At 44.9% G+C, this 24060-nt stretch overlaps 1 protein-coding gene across 5 annotated transcripts in view; it reads left to right on the forward strand.

Annotated features, from left to right (window-relative positions):
- sobpa (sine oculis binding protein homolog (Drosophila) a) overlaps window positions 1-21593 on the forward strand; it is a 416341-nt gene extending 394748 nt beyond the window's left edge. For 4 of the 5 annotated variants that reach the window (XM_085997757.1, XM_085997759.1, XM_085997760.1 and 1 more), the window contains one exon: window positions 732-818. Coding sequence is in view for 1 of the 5 variants with exons in the window: in XM_085997758.1 (XP_085853884.1) it covers window positions 732-973 (242 nt within the window). In the remaining 4 variants the exon portion in view is untranslated. Of the gene's footprint in view, window positions 1-731 lie in introns of all 5 variants that reach the window. The other variant, XM_085997758.1, reaches the window with a different exon arrangement.
- The last annotated feature ends 2467 nt before the right edge of the window (window positions 21594-24060 follow it).

Here is a 24060-nt window from a genome sequence, read left to right on the forward strand (position 1 = left end):
CACCCATTTCCTCTCTGCTTGCACACTCTTACGCTGTGGGGTGACCACCTCCTGAAACGTGCTATCCACGTAGCTCTCAGCCTCACGGATGCACCACAGTGACGCCAGCTGCTGCTCAAGCTCCGAAACTTGGCGCTTGAGCTGCTCCAGCTGACGACTCTTCCTGCACACGTGGTTGTCCAGGACACAGGAAGCGTCCTGGAGTTCCTACATGCACAGGATGTGCATTCCATGGGACTGAGGTGCCCTGCCATGCCTCTACTTAAGTTTATTTCTGTTAAGTTAGTTAATAATCTATTAAGACGAAAAAAAAATCACCAGCTACTCACCAATCAGCTTCCTCCCTTGTGCTGACGTCACTTACCTCGCTCCCTGACACTCGCGCTCCCTCCGATTTAAATTTTTTGTGCAAAAGAAAATGACTTTGAATTATCGGGGGTGGACGACTAGCACAGGCACGATGGGCTAAACGGCCTCCTTCTGTGCTCTAAATTCTACGGCTGTTCTAGCATTCCTCTAGAATGGGTTTATCTGAATTGTAGCGTGTGCGTGTGTGTGTGTGTGCACAGCAGTTGAAGTGCACAGGGCTCGCCAGTTGTGTAACAAGCGGCACTGACTGCGAAACCCGTTATCGAGGCCAGCGCAGCAGTGCCAGGTTACTGCCCCGTAGTTAAGGTTAACCCGAGAAAAGAGCCAGGGATGATTTACCCACAGTTGCGTTCTCTTTCCAGGAATCTCAGTTGACAATCCGCTGAGCAGCCTGGAGAAATGGAGCAGTGCAGTCAACTTCCCCTCCACCAAAACGCCGGCATCCGGCAGCTCTCCGGACAGCGCCCGCCCGGACCGGCAGGGGTCGAGCCAGGTGACGTCCCATCGGAAGCGGCACTACTTTCAGTGTTCTGACTTGAAAGAAACAATGTGGAACAATTCCGTTCAGGAGCAAACTGAGTCCAGCGTCTCCTCCTCCCACTAGAGGATCTACAGCAGCATCTTCCAGCCATCAGAACAAGTTTGTAGCATTCCTACTTCTGTTCCCCTTTTTTTTTCCTCTCGTGAATTTACGCTGTACCTAGAGTGACCTGTTTAGGCCTGTTTTTATTTCTTCAGTCGTTTTCCCAAAACGGATACACGGACCAATTTAGGTATTTCCTTATTTTTTTTTTTAAACAAACCTTCCCTCCGCGACTGTTCCCGCACGGAACGATGGGATTGGAGACTACAGATGTGTCTGAAGGTTGTGTGGTGAACTCGCCATGTTTTGCTGCTAACCTGTAACAGCTGGAATTGCATTCTACCTGATTGCGCACCTGGTCAGCGGCTCCACTAATGTTCCGGAAGGAAAGCGAGACTATCTCTTCTATTTTGAGTGAAGCAAAGCAGTTGTTGATTGACTTGTCTGCTCAGAATTAGGTACAGATCAACTGGTCAATGCCAGCAACCTCCTTCCTTCCCTTCCTATTTTTTCCAACTGCTGCTGCCTGCAGCTTTTTTAGAAAGCCACATTTTTCAGTGTTACGTGCTTTGATGATCCTTGATTTTTTATTTTGACTGATATGGGAAGCTGCACAAATCCATTTTTTTTTCTACTGTGGCTTTTCACACACTACTATATGCCAAGAGAAGCTCAAGAGTTGTTCTATATTCTGGGCTTTGTGTTCAGACTCTCTTCAACCCTCTCCTCCCCCCCCCCCCCCCCTTCCTCTCCAGTCTCCTCCCTAGCTAGCACCCCTTCAGGGAGTACAGAAGGAGCATTGGAATGAAGACCAAGATCCCCTGAAGGTGAAAAGTAATCGGAGGGGAGTATTTGTCAGGTGAATTGATAGACTGAGATGAAATTTCAAACCCTGATGGGTTTTTCAGTGCTGGAGGAAGTCGGTGAGACAGAATCTCCCACCCCCACGCACGCTCCTTTCACAATGATTAGCGTGGTGCGGACAAAGTAACCGATACAAACACTGCGAAAGCAGGGAGAGTGAGAATGAGCCTCTTGTATTTTTTTTTATTTCTCCCTTTGCTTTCTCCTGTCTTGAGTTTAAAAGAGAAATGTGCAATTTAATCCGCGGATGCTGGGTGGAGGAAACAGGGTAGGATATACTTGTCTGCACTACGATAGTCCTAGCCAAAAGTGCACAGTGCACCACACACAGCCTGCTGCCACTGCCCTTGAAGGATGATGGGTGATTTTTTTTTTTAGGTGTCTCATTTTGCATGGTGATTTACGTTGTGCAATCAGCAGTTTGTTTCGATGTTTTATGTAATTTTTTTTTTTTAAGTCCGATAAATATGATACCATATCAAATTGTTTTTTTGTTTAATTGTAGTCGTCGACGGCGGTGTGACATCTTTCCTCCCTCCTCCTGCAGTATAATTAAGCCAATAATGTTCACACGAGCTGTAATCGCAAAGCACAGACACTTTTGTGCCTGGACCTTATGGAGCTGAAACACACAGTGCAGTAAAGAAGCAGGCATGAGTGAAGCCTTTCTGTTCCCTGGCAGATGCCATCTCCTGTACAACCATTTGAGACCAGAGCAACATGTTATGATTTTGAGGGGTGGGGGATACTGCACACTGTAACTTGAGCTGTGCGAGTAAATATTGATCCTTTCAAGGAGTTTTGTTTCATGGATGTATAATTCAGTTTATTACCTTTTTTTTGGAGTCTAATTGTTACATGTTTTATCCGTCTCTCCCCTTTTTTTTTGTTTCCCAAGCACTAATCCATCAAGTGGGTTTTATTTTTCCTGGTGTAACTTTTCAGAAATGTTATAGCTGCATAGCAACTGGCTGGAGCCTGCTGATGTCATGGGATCGGGTGACAGAGATGAAAGGGAAAGTGCTGCTAGCAAACCCCTGGCCCCAAATTCTCTTCACATTCTCTCTCCCAACGCTTGCGCTTCAGACAGGAAACACAGCCTGGTGGGCTGCAGCGCCGCAAAAGCTGGTGACAGAAATGCCACACGTCCTGAATGCGAGGAGGTACGGACTCGCAAAAAAAAAAACCCAACATGTTTTTCTCTCTTGAGTTGTAAGGTGAAGCCGGTCTCCAGATTGGAGATTGTTGAGTCAGAGATTTGATGCTGAAATTTGAAGCGGGTCCTGCTGCTGGCAGTGTATTTAAGACGAGGTATATATGCCAAGAGAGAGAGATTAAATATCAGACTAATGATTTACTCTCGACACCCTTCTCTTCCTACATTCCTCTCTGTCCTTTTTTTTTCCCCCAGAAGAAAACACCCTCACCTGGGCCCCTCAGCCTTATGAGGTGAGGGTTTACAATTGATGTGTTGGTAAAAAACCCCCATCACCTCAGGCACCTTTATCCTATTGCTCAGGACCCAGGATACCCGCACTCAAACCAAGACCCGCAGTATCTGCCCGCCATCCTGCCCCGCTCTCTTCCAGTAGGCCCATTGGAAAAAAAGAAAAAGACTTGCATTTATATAGCGCCTTTCATGACCACCGGACGTCCCAAAGCACTTTACAGTCAATTAAGTACTTTTTGAAGTGTAGTCACTGTTGTATTGTCGGAAACGCGGCAGCCAATTTGCGCACAGCAAGATCCCACAAACAGCAATGTCATAATGACCAGATAATCTGTTTTAGTGATGGATAAATATTGGCCAGGACACCGGGGTGAAACTCCCCTGCTCTTCTTCGAAATAGTGCCATGGGATCTTTCACATCCACCTGAGAGAGCAGACGGGGCCTCAGTTTAAAGTCTCAGCCGAAAGCCGGCACCTCCGACAGTGCAGCACTGGAGTGTCAGACTAGATTTTGTGCACAGGTCTCTGGAGTGGGACCTGCTGACCCAGAGGTGAGAGTGCTACCCACTGAGCCATGGCTGGCAGTCATTGGCAGATTGGAGGCTGGTCGGTAAGGCGCGGAACCACTTCTGTGCTCTCGGCAAAAAATAAAAATGATTTTAAAGGGAAAGTCCCTCCTGATGTCATGTGAGGCTGTGATTGTTTTTTAAAAGCCACCATAAAATGGTTTAGAAACGGGATTGGGCACGGGCCTGAGAATTAATGCAGATCCTGTATCTCTGTGTTCGGGTTCTTCCATCGCAGCATTGCGTTGTAAGCGTGCTAAGACAACATACCCATCGTAACACACAGAAATCGGCACAGTCCATATCCTGGGCCAGACAAGACAACTTCGACAGCAGAGCGCAAGACCCATGAGAATCCCAGTCTGCAATAACATCAGAACAACGAAGGTTGGGTCCTTTATATTTGGGAAGGATGTGATGGGTGGGAATATGTGTGGGGTCGGGGAGATCAGCGCTGGGGCTTGTCAGTGCAGAATCCTCCCTCGATTTTAATCAATTTTACGGATCAGCCTATAAGGCTTGTGTCTGATTTTTGTGCTGGGGGCTTCCACTCTTCGACCCAGGTACTGAAGAGGAGATACAACTCACCCACCCCCCGGCTCTCTAACATGGACGACACTCACTCAAGGTAACCGTGCCATTAGTGACGTTAAATAGGATTTCTGGAAGCACAGACATGATGGGCCGAGTGGCCTCCTTCTGTGCCATAAATTTCTATGATTCTACGACAGCGTTAAATCTACAATCTGATACATTTAACCAGTTTCTCTCAGTGTAACCGGAGTGATTAAAAGCAGGATTGTCAGTGAAATAGTAACGTTGGAGGTAGCTTTAGCCCAACTGGGCCGGTGGGAAACCCACCCAATCAGGCCCACTTCAAAGGGTTAGGTAAATGACTCCCAGAGTAAAAGTTCCATGCAGGACAAGGCTATCTGTGCAGTTTAGCCCACTTATCCACAGTGTTCCCTTGGTGCGGTTCTAATAATCCTGAATCCTATAATAATAATTGAATAAACTTCTATTTTGAAATCCAGCTGCAGACAAGGGGCCCAATTTAAACAGTGTAACCTGACCCGGGGCAGAAGTGGCAACATTTTGAGTTTTACGGTAGGGAATCCAGCATCTGAACTGGACTTTCTTCACTAGATTTGCTGTACAGAACCTACCTTTTTCTGTGAAATCTGTGTTTTAATCATTCAAAATTATTACTCGATGCTCTTTTCCAGTTTCGGTGCCACAGAAATCCATTTTTATCGTGACAAAAATAACTTTCTGGGGAAGGGAAGAGGGGCCCCTTTCTCTCACTGACTTCTGGATGAGTCCCTCAGAAGCAGCTAGTATAATTAAATATATCCCTCTGCTCCCTCCAAAAAAATATGATTTTTAACTCTTAAAACAAGCAAAAATGCAGAACATCTGCAAGAGTCTTTGGCCATCCTGCAAACTATCTGTAATATATGTGGGTGGAACAAATGAAGGACAGAGACAGGATGAGTTGCTCGTCCATGTGCTTGCTTTATTAGGCCAGTGCGAACTGATCACATGGTTTGGTATGAGCATGCTAATACATTACACGGCTTTCCCCTTTAAAAAGAAATGGATGTATTCCCCTCTCAAATACAACAAAACTATGCTCCCACCATTCCCAGCATTACATATCCCACACAACAAAAACTCCTGTCTTTTTTTCTTTTAAATAAACTACAAATCCTACAAATGAACTACAAATCCAGTTTAATAACAGGTTTGCAGAGCCTTCCTGGTTTTGCTGTTGAACCAATTTTCAGGCTGGTTTGTTTTGGTTCCGAACTCAAAGATGCTCCTGTTTCTATCTCAGACTTGTTTGAACCTGGTACTTCAGTTACTGAAGTCTGAACTGAGTCAAACTCATGTATGTGTTCATGAGCAAGTGGTTCACAATCATGCCTTGGTTCATCTCTAGCAGAGATCATTTGATCTACATGAACACTTCGGATTTTGTCACCAATTTCAATCAAATATCTCTTGGTTTCACCAACCTCCACTATGGTTCCTGCATCCCACTTGTGTGAACTTGACTTTCCAGGGGGACTGAGAACACGAACATACTCGTTTTGTTTGAAACTGCGTTCTTTCTGATTGGTGTCATAATAACGTTTCTGTCTCAACAGTTTCTGTTCAACTCTTGAGGCCAAATTTGATTGAACAAGACTCAGTCATGTTCTCAATCTCCTCTTCATCAAGAGTTCTGCTGGGGTATGTCTAGTTGTAGTGTGCGGAGTAGTTCTGTACTTCCGCAAGAAATTTGCCAAATGTTGCTTCATGCTGAGTCCTGAACAACCCTGCAACACTTGCTTTTTGAGGATGATATGGTGGAACGAGAATGTGTTTGATACCATGCTGTTTCATGAATTCTTGGAATAGAGCTGAACGGAACTGAGGGCCATTGACAAAAACAAGCTCTTCAAGTAAGCTATGACATTCAAAGATGGACCTCAACTCATCTATGGTACATTCAGTTGTAGTATTTGAACCCATGAGTTTCACTTCAATCCACTTTGAGTGACTATCTTCAAGTTACAGGAAATAATCATTTGCTTTCTCACAGAAGTCTACATGTACTCTCTGAAAAGGTCTACTTGGCCATGACTAGGGTTGTAGTGGAGTTTTTGGTGGTTTGTTTCTGCCATTTTGGCAAATGCTGCATTTGCTGACAAGTGATTCAAGATCACTGTCCAATCCAGGCCAGTAAACAAAGCTTCTTGCAATTGATTATACTGACGATCCCTGGGAGTTCGGCCAGAATTCTATCTCTCGAAGAAGTACGTACCACCACTCTATTTCCCCACTTGATACAACCTTGCTCACAAGGCAATTCAGTACGACGGTTATGGAATGGTTTCAATTCTGTGTCCATACACTGATCAGTTCATCCATTCAAGGTGTTTTCATACACTCTTTTCAGTACTGAGTTCTTTTGAGTCTCATCTGCAATCTCAGTTGCATTCATGGGCAAGTCTTTGTCAACGGCACCTGGCGTGAAAATCGTACCTTCACTCCAAACACGAGTCCTCATGTGGCAACCTGGACAAGGCATCTGCGACTGCATTTTGCTTTGAAGTGCGACATTCAATCATGTAGTCATATTGTGACAACAACACTGCCCAACGTTGCATTCTTGATGTAGCCATTGCAGGGTTGGCAGATTTGCAAGGCTCCAATTTTGCTAGGAGCGGTTTGTGATTGGTTATCAGGGTAAACTTTCTGCCGATCAGGAACTGTTGGAATTTCTTGATTCCAAACACTATGGCGAGTGGTTCCTTTTCAAGTTCTGCGTAGTTTCTTTCGTTCTTTGTGAGGGTTCACGATGCGAACGCGATTGGTTTCTCTTGGCCGTCATCTTGGCTTATGACAGCTCCCACACTGTAGCTGGAAGCATCACATGCTATCTCTAGCTCACGCTCTGTGTCATAGTGCACAAGTAGAGCATCGCTAGAGAGACTTCTCTTACAAGCATCGTAAGCAACCTGTTGCCCTTTCGTCCATTTCCACTGGACATCCTTCTTGAGGAGCTCATGCAATTAACATGGCCGCTAACTCAGGTAAGAAACGTGTGTAGTACTGGACCATTCCAAGGGAAGATCTTAACTTCGACACATTCTGTGGCTTTGAAGCATTGATGATAGCATCAACCTTTTCCTTCACTGGTTGCAAGCCATTTGCATCAACTTTCAGACCAAGGTACACAACCTCAGGCTGCACAAAACCACATTTGCTCCTTTTCAATTTGACATTGTGGGTATTCAGTCTTTGAAGCACTATATCTAACACTTCTAGATTTTCTTCCTTGCTGCTTGTTGCGATCAGCACATCGTTTTGATTGCATAAGCAATTGGGAAATCTTATCATAGAAATTTACAGCACAGAAGGAGGCCATTCGGCCCATCTTGTTTGTGCTGGCCAACAAAGAGCTATCCCGCCTAATCCCACTTTCCAGCACTTGGTCCGTGGCCTTGTAGGTTACGGCACTTCAAGTGCACATCCAAGTATTTTTTAAATGTGATGAGGGTTTCTGCCTCTACTACCCTTTCAGGCAGTGAGTTCCAGACCCCCACCACCCTCTGGGTGAAAAAATTTCTCCTCAAATCCCCTCTAAACCTCCTACCAATTACTTTAAATCTATGCCCCCTGGTTATCGACCCCTCTGCTAAGGGAAATAGGTCCTTCCTATCCACTCTGTCTGGGCCCCTCATAATTTTATACACCTCAATTAGGTCTCCCCTCAGCCTCCTCTGTTCCAAAGAAAGCAACCTCAGCTTATCCAATCTTTCCTCATAGCTAAAATTCCCCAGCCCAGGCAACATCCTCGTAAATCTCCTCTGCACCTCCTCTAGTGCAATCACATCCTTCCTGTAATGTGGTGACCAGAACTGCACGCAGTATTCTAGCTACAGCCTGACTAGTGTTTTATACAGTTCAAGCATAACCTCCCTGCTCTTATATTCTATGCCTTGGCTAATAAAGGCAAGTATCCCGTGTGCCTTCTTAACCACCTTATCTACCTGTCCTGCTACCTTCAGGGATCTGTGGACATGCACTCCAAGGTCCTTCTGATCCTCTGCACTTCTCAGTATCCTACCATTTATTGTGTATTCCCTTGCCTTGTTAGCCCTTCCCAAATGTATTACCTCACACTTCTCCGGATTGAATTCGATTTGCCACTGTTCTGCCCACCTGACCAGTTCATTGATATCTTCCTGCAGTCTGCAGCTTTCTTCTTCATTATCAACCACACGGCCAATTTTGTATCATCTGCAAACTTCTTAATCATACTTCCTACATTCAAGTCCAAATCATTGATGTATACCACAAAAAGCAAAGGACCCAGTACTGAGCCCTGCAGAACCCCATTGGAAACAGCCTTCCAGTCACAGAAACACCCTTCGACCATTACCCTTTGTTTCCTGCCTCTGAGCCAATTTTGAATCCAACTTGCCACTTTACCTGGATCCCATGGGCTTTTAATTTTGTGACCAGTCTGCCATGCGGGACCTTGCTAAAATCCATATAGACTACATCAAACGCACTACCCTCATCGACCCTCCTTGTTACCTCATCAAAAAATGCAATCAAGTTAGTCAGTCACGACCTTCCCTTAACAAATCCATACTGACTGTCCTTGATTAATCCGTGTCTTTCTAAATGAAGACTTATCCTGTCCCTCAGAATTTTTTCCAATTATTTTCCCACCACCATGGTTAGGCTGACTGGTGTGTAATTACTCGGTCTATCCCTTGCTCCCTTTTTAAACAATGGTACCACATTAGTAGTCCTCCAGTTCTCCGGCACCACACCTGTAGCCAGAGAGGATTGGAAAATAATGGTCAGGGCTTCTGCTATTTCCTCTCTTACTTCTCTTAACAGTCTGGGATACATTTCATCCGGGCCTGGAGATTTATCCACTTTCAAAGATGCTAAACCCCTTAAAACTTCCTCTTTCACTATGCTTATTTCATCTAATATTTCACACTGCTCCTCCCTGATGGCAATTTCTGCATCGTCCCTCTCTTTTGTGAAAACAGACACAAAGTATTCATTAAGAACCATACCATGTCTTCCGCCTCCACACACAGGTTACCTTTATGGTCCCTAATAGACCCTACTCTTACTTTAGTTATCCTCTTGCTCTTAATGTATTTATAAAACATCTTTGGGTTTTCCTTGATTTTCCTTGCCAATATTTTTTCATGCCCTCTCTTTGCTTTCCTAATTTACTTTTTAATTTCACTTTCTATACTCCTCTAGGGTTTCTGCAGTATTGAGCCCTCAGTATCTGTCATAAGCTTCCCTTTTTTTCTTTATCCTTCCCTGTATGCCCCTTGACATCCAGGGAGCTCTAGATTTGTTAGTCCCACCCTTTTTCTTTAATGAACATACTTGCTCTGAACCCTCACTATCTCCTCCTTGAATGCCTCCCACTGCCCTGACACTGATTTACCTTCAAGTTTCTGTCTCCAGTCCACTTTGGCTAAATCACATCTCAGCTTAGTAAAATTAGCTTTTCCCCAATTGAGAACTTTTATTCCTGGTCTATCCTTGTCTTTTTCCATAACTACGCTAAATCTAACTGAATTATGATCACTACCACCAAAATGCTCTCCCACTGATATCCTTTCCACCTGCCCAGCTTCATTCCCTAAAACTAGGTCCAGAACCGCCCCCTCTCTTGTTGACCTTGCTACGTACTGTCTAAAAAAAAGTTCTCCTGAATGCATTTTATGAATTCTGCTCCCTCTATACCTTTCATACTCATTTTATCCCAGTTAATATTAGGGAAGTTGAAATCCCCTACTATTACTGCCCTATTTTTGCACGTCTCAGAAATTTGCCAACATATTTGCTCTTCTATCCCTCTCTGACTGTTCCATTGCAGCCTGGAAGATTTGGGGGGAGGACTTTACACCATATGGCAGCTTGGTGTATGAGTACAGTCCCTTGTGGCTGTTGATGGTGAGATACTGTTGACTCTGTCAACATTCAGCTGAGCCTAAGCATGTGACAGGTCAAGCTTGGAGAACACCTTTGACCCAGAGAGTGCTGCATACAAATCTTGCGATGTAGGTAACGGGTACTGCTCATCATCAACTGCTTGGTTGATAGTAACTTTGTAGTCATCGCACAAGCGTACAGTTTTGTCTGCTTTGGGCACTACCACAATCGGGGTAGCCCATTCACATTTGTCAGTTTTTACTAGCACTCCATTCTCTCTGAGCTTCACTAGCTCTTCCTCCACCTGACTTTTCAACGCATAGGGGACCAGCCTTGCCTTACAATAGACAGGCTTCACGTTGGACTTGATGCGGATATGCACAACATACCCAGAGATGCCCTCATAACTGTCTGTGAACATGCTTTTATACTTGTTCAGCATTGTGTCGAGTCGCTTCTTTGAAGCATCTACACTGAAGTCACTTTTCCAGTCTAGTTTTAACTTTCTCAACCAGTCTTTGCCCATGAGGGTTGGCCTGTTGTTATAGCTCGCTACAATAATAGGCAGCTTTACTGACTGGCCATTGTGTTGAACTGTACACTCCATTTGTCCACATGTCTCTAAGATTTCTCTGGAGTAGGTTTTTAACTCCTCGGTACTCTTTGTAAGTGGTACTTGATTAAACTTACTCTCATATGTGTCCTTACTCATTTAGAGCAGTCGATGTCACTACACATATTGCTCGTTTTGTACGGAAGTCTTTCTCATGACTGCTGTTGTTGCCGCTAGTGGCATAGATACTGTAGATGCCTAGTTCTGCAAAATCAGGTGTGTTCACTTCAATATTGTGAACACCTCTCTTTTGTTGTTGCTGCTTTGTATTGCCACTAGGATGGTTCTTACTTCCTGCTTTAGATCTAGCTCTGCAAGCTGTTGAAATATGGCCATGCTTCTGGCAGTAAAAACACTTCGCATTTCTGTGTTGGCAGGACTGTGGTGAGTGATTTCCATTGCAGCGACAACAATTCACTGAATGGCTCTCACTGACATGCTTTTGACAGTCTCACAACTTTAGGTTTGGCGGTGGCTTTGTGACTGTAGACCTCAGCTGCACTAGTCACTTGAGTTGGACAGAGCTCCCTAACATTCTTAGACGCCATCTCATGTCAAACATTAGGTTCGGAGTGTTCAGTAACTTGCACTGTGTGCTCATCCACCAGTCCACACACAAACTTATCTCGCAACACACGATCCAACAATGTGCCGAAGTTACTATGCAAAGACAGGTTCTTAAGAACCACAATGTACTCACTGATGGTTTCACTTTGTTTTTGGTTTCTGGTACCAAACTTATAGCTCTCTGCTATTTCTAACGGCTTTGGGTCGAAATGGTCCTCGAGTTTTTTGACACTGTCTTCAAACGACGCATCCTTCGCTTTCCCTGGTGTGAATAGGTTTGTCAGCATTCCGTAGACATCTGGCCCGATCTCTGTTAGAAACATTGCTTTCTTCCATTCACGAATGACTTTATTTTGAGCTTGAACATTCTCAGCTGCATCTTCGGTCTCAATAATGTTATTGGCCTTAAAAAAACATCTCCCTCTGCTCAGTGTAAGAATTGAATGGTTCGCGAGCTCGGTCATACATGCCGAGGCTTCCGATGAATCCCATAGGCACAGCCATGATTGTCCCAATCCCATCGAACAGTGACTCAGCACGCTACCTGTGTACATGAGAATCAATGCCGCTGTTGCTGTGTATACATACATGCGAAGGTGAAGCACATACGATTCTGCATGAGCATTAACAGTAAAACATCGCAAAAATTCAGTTTAGTTGTTGTAATGTCCGAGGATCAATAATACTCAGACTGCAGGAGAACAATAAAACAGGTATTTACTGAACAGAGAGTAATTCAAGACTGAAATACAGAAGCCTGCTATGGCTTTATATACAGGGGTGGTCACTGCCGGTACTGCAGTATAGAATCATTCTTCTCTTAAAGGCACATACACAACAATTCCTCCCCTTTTAGATAAACGGTACATAACATTCATTTAACAACTAAATAATAACTAATTACAATTACAATTTTCTCTGTACTATATACATCAACTGAAATAATCATTTATAAGTTCAGTCTTTGAGGAGGCTTCCTGACCCTGACTGGATAGCGCCTTTCTCGAGTATCCTGTTCTTGCGGCGGAGTTGATTCTGGCTCATTGTCATTGGTTGGTTCATCAGCTTCCAATACCACTGCTTCTGAGGTAGACGCAATCTGTACTTTGGGTTCATTACCAGGTGCACCTACTCGTGGTACAGGTTTGGCTTGTTCCTGTGACTCTAGAATCTGGTCAGCATGGCGTCTCACGATGCTCTCTCCAACGTCCACTGTGTACATTAGTGGTCCCTGCTGTGTGCATATCGTTCCTGGCTGCCATTTTTCTGTTCGGTAGTCGCGGGCCAAGACTGGTTGCCCTATCTTGAAGCTCCTGGTTGGCTTCTCATTTATGTGCTGGAATTACTTATCCTCAACATCTCGTCTTATGTTTGGTTTGAGCAAATCCAGGCGACATCTTAGCCGTTGGTTGAAGAACATTATGGCTGGAGCTTGGTTGGTGACTGCATGTGTCGCATTCCGGTAAGCAAACAAGAAATTATCCACCTTGTGTTGTAGTGGTATGTCGTCATTATGCATTGCCTTTATGACCTGTTTAAAGGTCTGAACAAACCTCTCGGCCAATCCATTTGTGGCTGGATGATATGGGGCAGATGTGTAATGCTTCACCCCATTATTCCTCAGAAACCTCTGGAAATCCTCTGACACAAACTGTGGCCCATTGTCGGAGCAAATCTGTTCTCATCTTTGTGCTGGTTTCTTTTATGGAACTTGAATCTTTCTGCTATCAGCAGCGGTGTAGGGTTTAGGTGTTCCTGTAAGATATTAACAATCTCTTCAAAACTTTTCTCCATTGGTTTAGCTGGGGTAATTAAATTCCGCAATAGGCCGTACGTTCTCGCGCCCATCAAATTTAATAATACCGACGCCTTCTTTCCATTGGCCACCTCATTGGCATTGCAGTACACTTCAATTCTTTCCACATACGTGATCCAGTCTTCTACCTCGTTGTCGAAAGCAGTGATACTGCCACTCTTCGGCATCTTGGGTGATTTAAAATGCCGCCTCCCGCGCTTTTTCTTCTTCCCCAATGTAATAAAATGGCGCCTCCCGCGCTTTTCCTTCTTCCCCAATGGAATAAAATGGCACCTCCTGCGCTTTTCCTTCTTCCCCTTGCTGCCACGCTGCTCCTAGCATTCTACAGGGTAATGGCGGCGACCCACGGCTTCAGCGCATCTCACTTTTCCTTCCCCGCGTTCTATCCTCTCCACGCTGCCCTGTTCTTGAGCACCGACCGCGCCCTGTGCGCTCCACCCTCTCTCTCTCTCTTCCTCCCGACGACGCTGCACGGCCCCTTTGCAGAACCGCTTGATTGAGCCCGAGCCCGCCGCAGTCCGGAAGGGTCAGCGCACTACCTGCTACCAGCACAACTTGCTGGAACACCTTGACTGGGGAGCCAGGCCCAGCTCTCCACAGCTTCCCCTGCAACTCTCCGATGGATCCCTGGGCGGTTGCCCGCGGTCGACGCCCGCCGTTCTGACTTTGACCTCCAAGAAGCTTCTCTTCAGGGAAAAGATCCCCGTGAGGTGATGCAGTACTGCAGGTGAGTTCGAACCTGCCCGTCGCCAGTGTAGTGTCCGGGTATCAATAATACTCAGACTGCAGGAGAACAATAAAACAGGTATTTACTGAACAGAGAGTAATTCAAGACTGAAATACAGAAGCCTGCTATGGCTTTATATACAGGGGTGGTTACTGCCGGTACTGCAGTATAGAATCATTCTTCTCTTAAAGGCACATACACAACAGTTGTCACAAATTCACCTTAAACTTGCCCACTCAAAGGTTGAACACTGTGTCCGTCCTTCCATGATCCCTAAAAATGGCTTTGGGATCCCATCCTCGTTGCCAAAATGTAATATATGTGGGTAGAACAAATGAAGGACAGAGACAGGATGAGTTGCTTGTCCATGTGCTTGCATTATTAGACTAGAGCGAACTGAGCATGCTCATACCAAAACACGTGCTAATACATGACACTATCGATGCTGGCTTTGGTGGCTGTTCACCAAAGTCTGCACTGATATACTGCTTGCATGTGATTTAACCAAAGCCCAGATTCTTCAGCCTGTGCAGTAAGTCAATTGAGGCACTTAAATCGGTCGTCTTTCTATTCTGATTCCGGGAGCTCAGCAGCTGGGAGCCAGCTTCTGACGTTTATGTTGTTAAATCCATTTTCAGTGTGCTGGAAAAACTAGGGCTGCCACCAGTCTGAAGTGGCTCCCAGATCCCCGGGCTCCTGAAATCCAAATTAAAGGAAGACCAATACAATAGCAGCTTACAATGGTATCAAAATAACGAGCCAATCAGTAAGCAACTAAAGTGTTTTTATAAACAACGTTCAGTGGATCTCTTGTGGCTTTGGTTGCTGGTGGTAAAAGTGCTGGCTCCAGAGCCTTTCTGGTTGGTCCATTCTAACCATGTGGTTTTTTTTTAAATTTAAAAACAGAAAAAGCTAGATTCCGGTTCTGGCGAAAGGTCGTCGACCTGCGACGTTAACTCTGTTTCTCTCCCCACAGATGCTGCCTGACCACCTGAGTGTTTCCAGCATTTTCTGTTTTTATTTCGGATTTCTGCAGTATTTGTTTTTTTTTTAATGTCACATGCTTTGCAAGGACCAATCAGAAAGCCAGAATGAACTCTGCATTCATATAGACACAAGAGTTTTTATTGGTTAAGATTTCTATGAAAGGATAGGAAAATCCCAGGATAAAGGCAGGTCGCCCATTTTTTCTTTTGCCTACTTTTTCCCTAATTTCCTTCCCTTTCTGGCTCCTCTTCAGAAGGTATTGACCACTTCCTGGGGTGGTCACTCAAATGTCCATTATTCATGCCTGTGCCTGGACAGTTGATCAACTATTTTACCACGGGGGCGGCCTCAGAGCCCAGGCCGATCCTGCTTTCACCTGCCATCCACACACAGCAGGGATAACCGGACAGTGATGGGCAGCAGGAAACTCAGCTGATTTTCCTATCCCCAGCTTAGAGGGGCACTGAAGCCAAGTTCTGTACTCCTCCGGCTGCCCCAGCTAAGCCAGCACAGACCAGGGATCGAAGCAGGGGCCCGCCTGGTTCTGAGAGGCTCAGTGAGTCCCTGGATAAACTCAGCAAACCCATCGCGGTTCCCCCGATTGCTTTTCCAAGCCCAAAACTGATCTGCAGTGCTCAAACTGTGATTTTTACAGTGTTGGCATGGGTGAACTTTCTATTAATACTGTGCTGGTATTAATATGATAGATTGGGCCTCTTTTCAGATATCAATATAAGGTCCTATATTCTTTAAAAATATATGAATTTGCACTAAATGCTGCATTTTTATATATTGCCAAAAATGTGCATCATTTTTAAATAAGTCGTGAATAAGAAGAGCCAATCAGTAAGCAACTGAAGTGGTGAAGGATCGTCCAATGTCATGAGTTACGCCCCAGTGCTTTCTGTGATGGCAGGTGAAAGCAGGATCAGACTGGGCTCTGAGGCCCCCCCACCCCTGTGGTAAAAACTGTCTAGGCACAGGCATGAATAATGGACATTTGGGTGACCTAGAGCATAAGAAATAGGAGCAGGAGTAGGCCATTTGGCCCTTCGAGCCTGCTCTGCCATTCAGTGAGATCATGGCTGATCATCTACCTCATCTCCACTTTCCTGCACTATCCCCATATCCCTTGATTCCCTTAATAATCAAAAATCTATCGATCTCTGTCTTGAATATACTCAACGACTGAGCCTCCACAGCACCTCTGGGGTAGAGAATTCCAAAGATTCACCATCCTCTGAGTGAAGAAATTTCTCCTCATCTCCGTCCTAATTGGCCGACCCCTTATTCTGAGACTGTGACCCCTGGTTCTAGATTCCCATCTGGAGAGGGACCAGCACCAGTAGAACATCACCCCAGTGAGCGGTCAGTGCCTTCTGAAGAGGAAATTTCTGCCGCTGGGTTCGGATGGGATGGATGTCTTCTCCCCTCGGCTGGGCTGTAAGTGTCCTACACACAGAATGAGCTTTGCCCAGAGCCAAGCCCGCTCCTCGTGAGCGTGGACCCACAGCCCAAATCGTGGCACTAATTGGCAACCACACCATGAGAGCTCACAGGATGGTTGGTGTGAAAACTGTATTTGTGCCTGAGGCACTTTGTTGTGCAGAGTAGAAGGAGTTTTACGCTGCATCTAACTAAGTTGTACCTGTCCCGGAGAATGCTTGATGTTGACGCTGCCTAAAATGAGCAGCGTTGTTTTAGAATGGGAATCAACATATATATATATATATATATTTTGAGTTATATTTTTTTTCTAATGCCAATGTAAGAATTCATTTTATCTACATTAATTTTCCTAGTTTGATTCACAGGCTGGTTGCAGCATATTTCCCTCTCCTCCCACTCCCTCCCCAGCAGGGCTGAGTTTCTATATGTTGCTTCCTTGAATGGAGAATACAAGTGGTTACGTCGCGGACACGCTCCTACTGATGACAGATAGCAGGGATTCTCGTTGCTCAGCCAGTAGTTGTACTCTCTCACCTTCAGTGGTTTGGTTACAAATATGACTGTTAGATTAATGGAATTTCTGGATTAAATGAGATAGGTGCTTTATTGGGGTTAGTACAATTTTCCCCCCTATGGCTTCGGTTCTTTGTAAATTTAGACACCTCGGGGCTGACATTGGTCTTGAACGGTAATGCAAAATGAGCGATAGCGAATTGGCAGCCAGTTTTACATCCCGCTCGATTTTTGTTTCCAACATGGTGCCGACTTGCTAGCGCCCATTTAGTGCTACTGCCCAAGCCCTAGTTCACGCCTTTAGATTGAAAAGGTGGAACCATGCTTGCCCTAATGCAAGAAGGAAGGAGTGTGATCCAAACCTGGGTACGATGGTGCGGTCATGCAGATTGCACCAGTAATAACCGAGGCATATAGTCTTGGGTAGGGCTTAAAAATGACGCAGTGTCTTCGCTCCAGTGAAAGTAATGTTAAGTGTTTACAATGGTGCGAAACTCTCTCCACCATTATCAGTGTCACGTATTATGTCAGCAGATCTTGCGCCCCAAGTGCATTCTGTGCAGTCAGTGTTATGATTTACTCTCTTTCCCTCCCCCCCGTGTCCCCCCCCCCAAACACAAGGTGAGTTACTGACCCATAACTTCCAGAACGGTCAAAGGTCGCACCGGTCTGGTCTTGAGGCATGAGATACAGTCACATGTGCCTGTCCCCCTGGGAGATTACCACTCACCTGGAACTCCCTAACAGCACTGTGGGAGTACCTTCACCACACAGACTGCAGCGGTTCAAGAAGGCGGCTCACCACCACCTTCTCAAGGGCAATGAGGGATGGGCAATAAATGCTGGCCTTGCCAGTGACGCCCACAACCCAGAAACAAATATATTTTTTAAAAAAAAGCTCCACTAGCATTTGCCATTGAATGGTGACTATATATAACATACATACATGATGATACAGGGAAACCTATTTCAAACCAGCAATGCCTAGCAATGGCCCAACGCCTATAATGCTTTTGCAGTTTGGCAGCACTTGAACCCTTCCCCCTCAAACACATTCCTAGCTTCTGACGTCTATCTACGGGAGTGTTATACCTGTGTAAAACAATGCATTGTTTCTTAGAAACTCTCTCTTCCTGTCCGAGGGTGGCATCACTCTGGTCCAGTGACGTAATGTTGTCTAACTCCTCTTCTTCCTGTCACACGGTGGGGAGCTGTGCAGATTAGTGTGACACTGACAGTTAACTGGAGGTATGTGCATGATGGTAAAACTCCTCCAAGCTTCAAGTGCAAAGTAAACTTAAATGTTTGGGAAAATGTGCAATGTTGACTGCACCCCCCCCCTTCCCCTCCCGAGTTATTCCTCTTAGTTTATGATGTCATCTGACCAGCAGCAAATCTAATTTAATCTCGGAGCTATTCTCAGTACACTGATTAATGCATTTCCATGAATTCCTGTCAATGCTGTCACAACACAGTTGTTAGCCCATTTAGAATACACGTTAAACAACTGCATTGAAATTGCATGCACAGAAACCCATGCAAACACATTAAATGCTCCACTAAAAACAGGACGCAGAGGAATGTAAACCCGCAGCCCTCTAGCACAATCTAAACCTCCAATTTGTCCTCCATGTAACCTACTCCTACTCATTTGTTACCCATAACACAATAGCCAGGTTTTTTTTTTGCTTCATGCCAAGAGCCCATAATTGAGAAATTCTAGACACAAAAGGCATCAAGGGGTATTGGGACGGAGTGGGAATATGGTATTGAGATAGAGGATCAGCCATGATCATACTGAATGGTGGAGCAGGCTCGAAGGGCCGAATGGCCTACTCCTGCTCCTATTTTTCTATGTTTCTAAATTCCTCATCCCTAACCAGTGATATTCCGATCATTAATGATTGGGAAATCGCAGGCTGGGGTGCGGAATTTCCTGATTCTGCACTCCTGCCGTTTGCCAGGAGAGCCGAGGCAGAAAATGCTGGCCGCCGGGAGTAATAGTCCAAAGCCCTGGCAGTAAGCTGCACCCATCGAGAGCACGCCGGAAACTAGGGTGCAGACTGCTTTCAGTGGTCAGAAAATCATTGTCGGTGCATGCCTGAATTCCTGATACCCAGGAATATCTCAAAGGAAAAGGCACCCTGTCTGGAGCTCAAACTCGGAAAATTAGCCCTTGTGTCTTGTCTGAGAAATAATTTGCCCCCACAGAAAAAACAATATTTAAAAATGATCAAGCTGAACCATTCTTTTCTACAAAACTGTGTCACTCAGGACTTGTGCGTGTATGGGGGGCCGGATGGAACATTACCTGCAAGGGATTCCAAGCAATGTAAAGCTGTGTGTGTGTTTCCTAATGGTGATAGTGCAGTAAATTGATAATGTTTAAAACAGAAAATTACAGGAAACTTGTACACAACCTAGCTTATAATAAGGCTTTAGTCACAGAAATCAGTGCCAATAACAATAGACACAACTTGGAAAGGATACATCATCCAACTGTTGTTCTGGATTACAAAAAACATATAAAACTGAATCTCTGCAGCCAGTATCACTGGAGTTGAGGTTTACTCGCGAGATAGTCTTGATGTGTGATGCACTAACAATATTGTGTAATCACCTTTGAGGGATTAAAGTTCCAATTCATGGCCTGTTTGAAAGAACAGCAGGTGTGGAAGACAGCAGTATCACGACCCACCTCATCTGCTGCATGGGCTGCAGATTGTTTGGTTTATTAGATGCCAAGGTCCCTTTCAGTGCCAACTCGGTTTTGAATCAGCACCGTCTTTAAATTCTGAATTCATTTCTTTTAAAAGGTAACCACACGATTGAAAAAAACCCTCAACAATTCTCTCTCTCCCCTACAATGTGGGTTAATTGTTGGTAGAGGTGCATTAAGCCTCCCTAGAAAAACAGGGTATCCATTCAATTAGAAACATGTTTTAAGGGCCTGATTTATATGTATAATAATGTTTATTCACACAAGAGCGTCTGTATCTATAGATATTTTATGACTTCTATACAATATCTGTGAATTTGCACAGAACGTATATATAATAGACACATATAATCGCTATAGACACAATGGGGATAATTAACATTTTTGCCGATAGTGTAAAACGGGTGATATTGGATCGGCCGCCCATTATACACCTCTCCTGATGTTAGTTTTCATTGACGCGAAGGTGTATAATGGGGCGGCCGATCATCGCCCGCTTTACACTATTGCCAAAAATTTTAAATGACTCCCAATATATATTTTCAGCTGTGTGTAAATTTGAAGAAAGTTCTTTTTACTAAACTCATCACGGACCAGTGAGTGTGTACGCACAGAGGGAAATGTATCCAATTGTGCCTGTTTGTATATGTATGCACTGGTCTTGGAATTTGATCTTTAGCATGAGAAAGCTCAGTCGGGCACTGCCCGGTTTAAAACAGACCGGGAAGCATCTTCATTAAACTAGCAGACACAGGAGTTTCTGACAGTCGCTCTGTTTGAATGGGAATAGTTGAAGCACCAAATTTCAAGTCGTGTTTGGTGTATTACATATACGCTGTGTATTCAGAGGCACACTTGCATACAGATGTTAAGTACATAGAAATACTGTATATAAAGATACAGACTAAAATAAACAGGAGGTTTTTTTTCCATATAGTAATTTTATTGACCTGGGGACGGAGGAAATAAAGAAAAACATTCTTTTGACAGCAAGGGTCTGAGTAAAATCCTGTAAGTTGCAAATCTTAGTTTCTACATCAATAACTGCCAAAATTCCACAATAAATTAACTTGCACGCTACCATTTTTAATAAAACTGAAAAGCACAGGTCTCCAATGAACGCCTGCGAGGATGAAAGACACATTCTGTGTGCACTGCGGGTCTTTCCTTTGTGTGCAGAAATTATCCTCAGTCTGCCAGTGAACTCTTCGATTTATATTGAACAATATCTCCTCCCTCTTTCCTGGTGTTTCTCCCCCCCCCCCCCCCCCCCACAAGAGGAATAAAGAAAGCTGCCTTAATTTACTGCTTGTGTACTTACATTGTTTTGTGAATGCCTGCTTCAGTGTCTCTTATCAACCTTGTTTAAAATTAATTAAAAAGAAACACAATTTTCTTATACTTGCTAGTGTTGAATGGTTTCTGAACATTTATGTGACCTGTTTTAACAGAACTTGTATATTCAAATGCAGTTATGTAAATGTAAACAAGACCTTGTAGTGTTTTTATATCTCATTTCAGTATGCTTCCTAAACATTTTATAGTATTATTTATTAAAAAGTTTAAAAAATAAAGCAAATTATTTGCATAAAAGCAACTGAATCCTTCAGTCCATGTACACAAAACCAAGACGTTGGGTGTGTTACAGCTCTCTGTAATGGAGGGGCCGTGCAGTCAAAGGGACCTCGAGAAAAAGAATTATATCTGTAGACAAGCGTAATACGGCATTAATTTAATTTTCAGATCTACCGTGTCATTCAGTTCCTTAAAGCAGAAAGTCACGGGGTGTTTCTTTCTGTGTAATGTAAAAAAAAGTGTATTTGTGAATTTCTTTCCCTCCGTGTATTGCATATGAAGCCAAAAAAAAATAAATGCTTGAAAATTCAGTGTACATTCCTACAACAGTGGGTGGATGTAGTGTTGTTCCACGTTTCACTATGTCTCTCAGTAGGCATCATGCAAGTTATCCATGTCTGTTTATAGACACAGGATTATGCAGACATATTTCTAATACGTACTACCAGCTGTTTATTGGTTGTTAAAACCTTCATGTACACCTCAGACCCCTCCAGTGTGGCACTACTTGTCTTGCATGACATAGATTTGGCCAGCCTCTCCCAGTTCTTGGTTTGGATCAATCCAACAACCAGTTGCATTTATATAGCACCGTTTTACCTGGAATAAAACATCCCAAGGCATTTCACAGAAACATACAGGGAAAATGGATGCTGAGCTAAAGTGGGAGATCTTTAAGAGGGGTGACCAAAAAGCGCGGTGAAGAGGGAGAAGGATTTGGGGAGGAAATTCCAGCGTGTGGGGCCTGGGCGGTTGACAGCATAGCAACCATCACGGTGGAGTGAAGGGTAGAGGCACAAGAGGCCAGATTCAGAAAAATGGAGACAAAAGCCAAATACTGCAAATGCTGAAAATCTGAAATAAAAACGCTGGAAACACTCAGCAGGCCAGGCAGCATCTGTGGCGAGAGAAACAGAGTTAACGTTTCAGGTCAATGACCCTTCGTCAGAAAAATGGAGAGTTCTGCGGTGTGGGAAGGTATTAGGCCTGGAGGAGGTTACAGAGATAAGGCGGGGTGAAGCCACAAGACCGAAAATTTTAAATTTGAGGCATTGGAGGCCCAGGCACCAATGTAGGTCCGTGAGGACAGGGGTGATGGGTGAGCGGGACTCGGGACAGGGGTGATGGGTGAACGGGACAGGGTGATGGGTGGCGGGACAGGGGTGATGGGTGAACGGGATGCGGGACAGGGGTGATGGGTGAACAGGACAGGGGTGATGGGTGAACAGGACAAGGGTGATGGGTGGACGGGACAGGGGTGATGGGTGAACGGGACGCGGGACAGGGGTGATGGGTGAACGGGACTCGGGACAGGGGTGATGGGTGGCGGGACAGGGGTGATGGGTGGCGGGACAGGGGTGATGGGTGGCGGGACAGGGGTGATGGGTGAACGGGACAGGGGTGATGGGTGAGCGGGACTCGGGACAGGGGTGATGGGTGGCGGGACAGGGGTGATGGGTGAACGGGACAGGGGTGATGGGTGAGCGGGACTCGGGACAGGGGTGATGGGTGAACGGGACGGGTGATGGGTGGCGGGACTCGGGACAGGGGTGATGGGTGGCGGGACAGGGGTGATGGGTGAGCGGGACTCGGGACAGGGGTGATGGGTGGCGGGACAGGGGTGATGGGTGAACGGGACAGGGGACAGGGGTGATGGGTGAACGGGACAGGGGTGATGGGTGGCGGGACTCGGGACAGGGGTGATGGGTGGCCGCACTCGGGAGTATTGGAATAGCTAACTCTGAAGGTGACAAAGGCATGGACAAGAGTTTCAGCAACAGACGGGCTGAGGCGGACGATGTTACAGAGGTGAAAGTAGGCGATCTTTGTGACGGGGGCACAGCTCAGCGTTGAAAAGGCTGCTGAGGTTGTAAGCAGTCTGGCACAGCCTGCGATGGTGGCCCATGGAATCTGTGACAATGGTGTGAAGTTTATGGTGGGTGGTGAAGACAATCAATGTTTAGCTGGAGGAAACTGGCTCATCCAAGACAGTGTCGGAAAAGTGTTGACTATTGGCCTCCCTGGCCTTGAATACAAAAATTCAACCCCAATGAGTTATTCATTTATTTACAGGCAGCAGATAACTACAACATTAAGTACACACCTATCCCTCCACGTGCATTTACATTTCTTTATTTAAACTTGGTAACAAATACATTAAGTGATTGTCAGTTCTCTCAGAAACACAGTAAAAAGCTACACAAACAAATTTTACACCATATTTTACTCCAAAAGAATGAAGAGGATTAGACAGAGATACCACTGATAGGAAGATACCACGGCCAATCATTACCGTATTAGCAGTGATACCACGGCCAATCATTACCGTATTAGCAGTGATACCACGGCCAATCATTACCGTATTAGCAGTGATACCACGGCCAATCATTACCGTATTAGCAGTGATGCCACGGCCAATCATTACCGTATTAGCAGTGATACCACGTCCAATCATTACTGTATTAGCAGTGATACCACTGTTACTGATTGTTGAAGAGGCAGATACCATGACCATTCATGCCTAAACAGGCAATGATACCATTCCCATTAACTGCAATTAGTGGCAATAATGCCATTGCCATTCATTGTTACATAGATAATAATACCATTGCCACGAATTGCAATAGCGGCAGTGATACTATTGGCATTGACCGCTATACAGGCAACGTTATCGTTGGCATTCCTATATAGGCAGTCATATCATTGCCACTGACTATTTTGGATGCAATGATATTGTCATTCATTACTACAGAGGCAGTGATATCATTTCATATGGAGCCAGTGGCATCATTAT

This window comes from Somniosus microcephalus, chromosome 9 (assembly GCF_052327205.1).
Source record: "Somniosus microcephalus isolate GS21.2 chromosome 9, FLI_Smic_1.0, whole genome shotgun sequence".
Taxonomy (NCBI): Eukaryota; Metazoa; Chordata; class Chondrichthyes; order Squaliformes; family Somniosidae; genus Somniosus; species Somniosus microcephalus.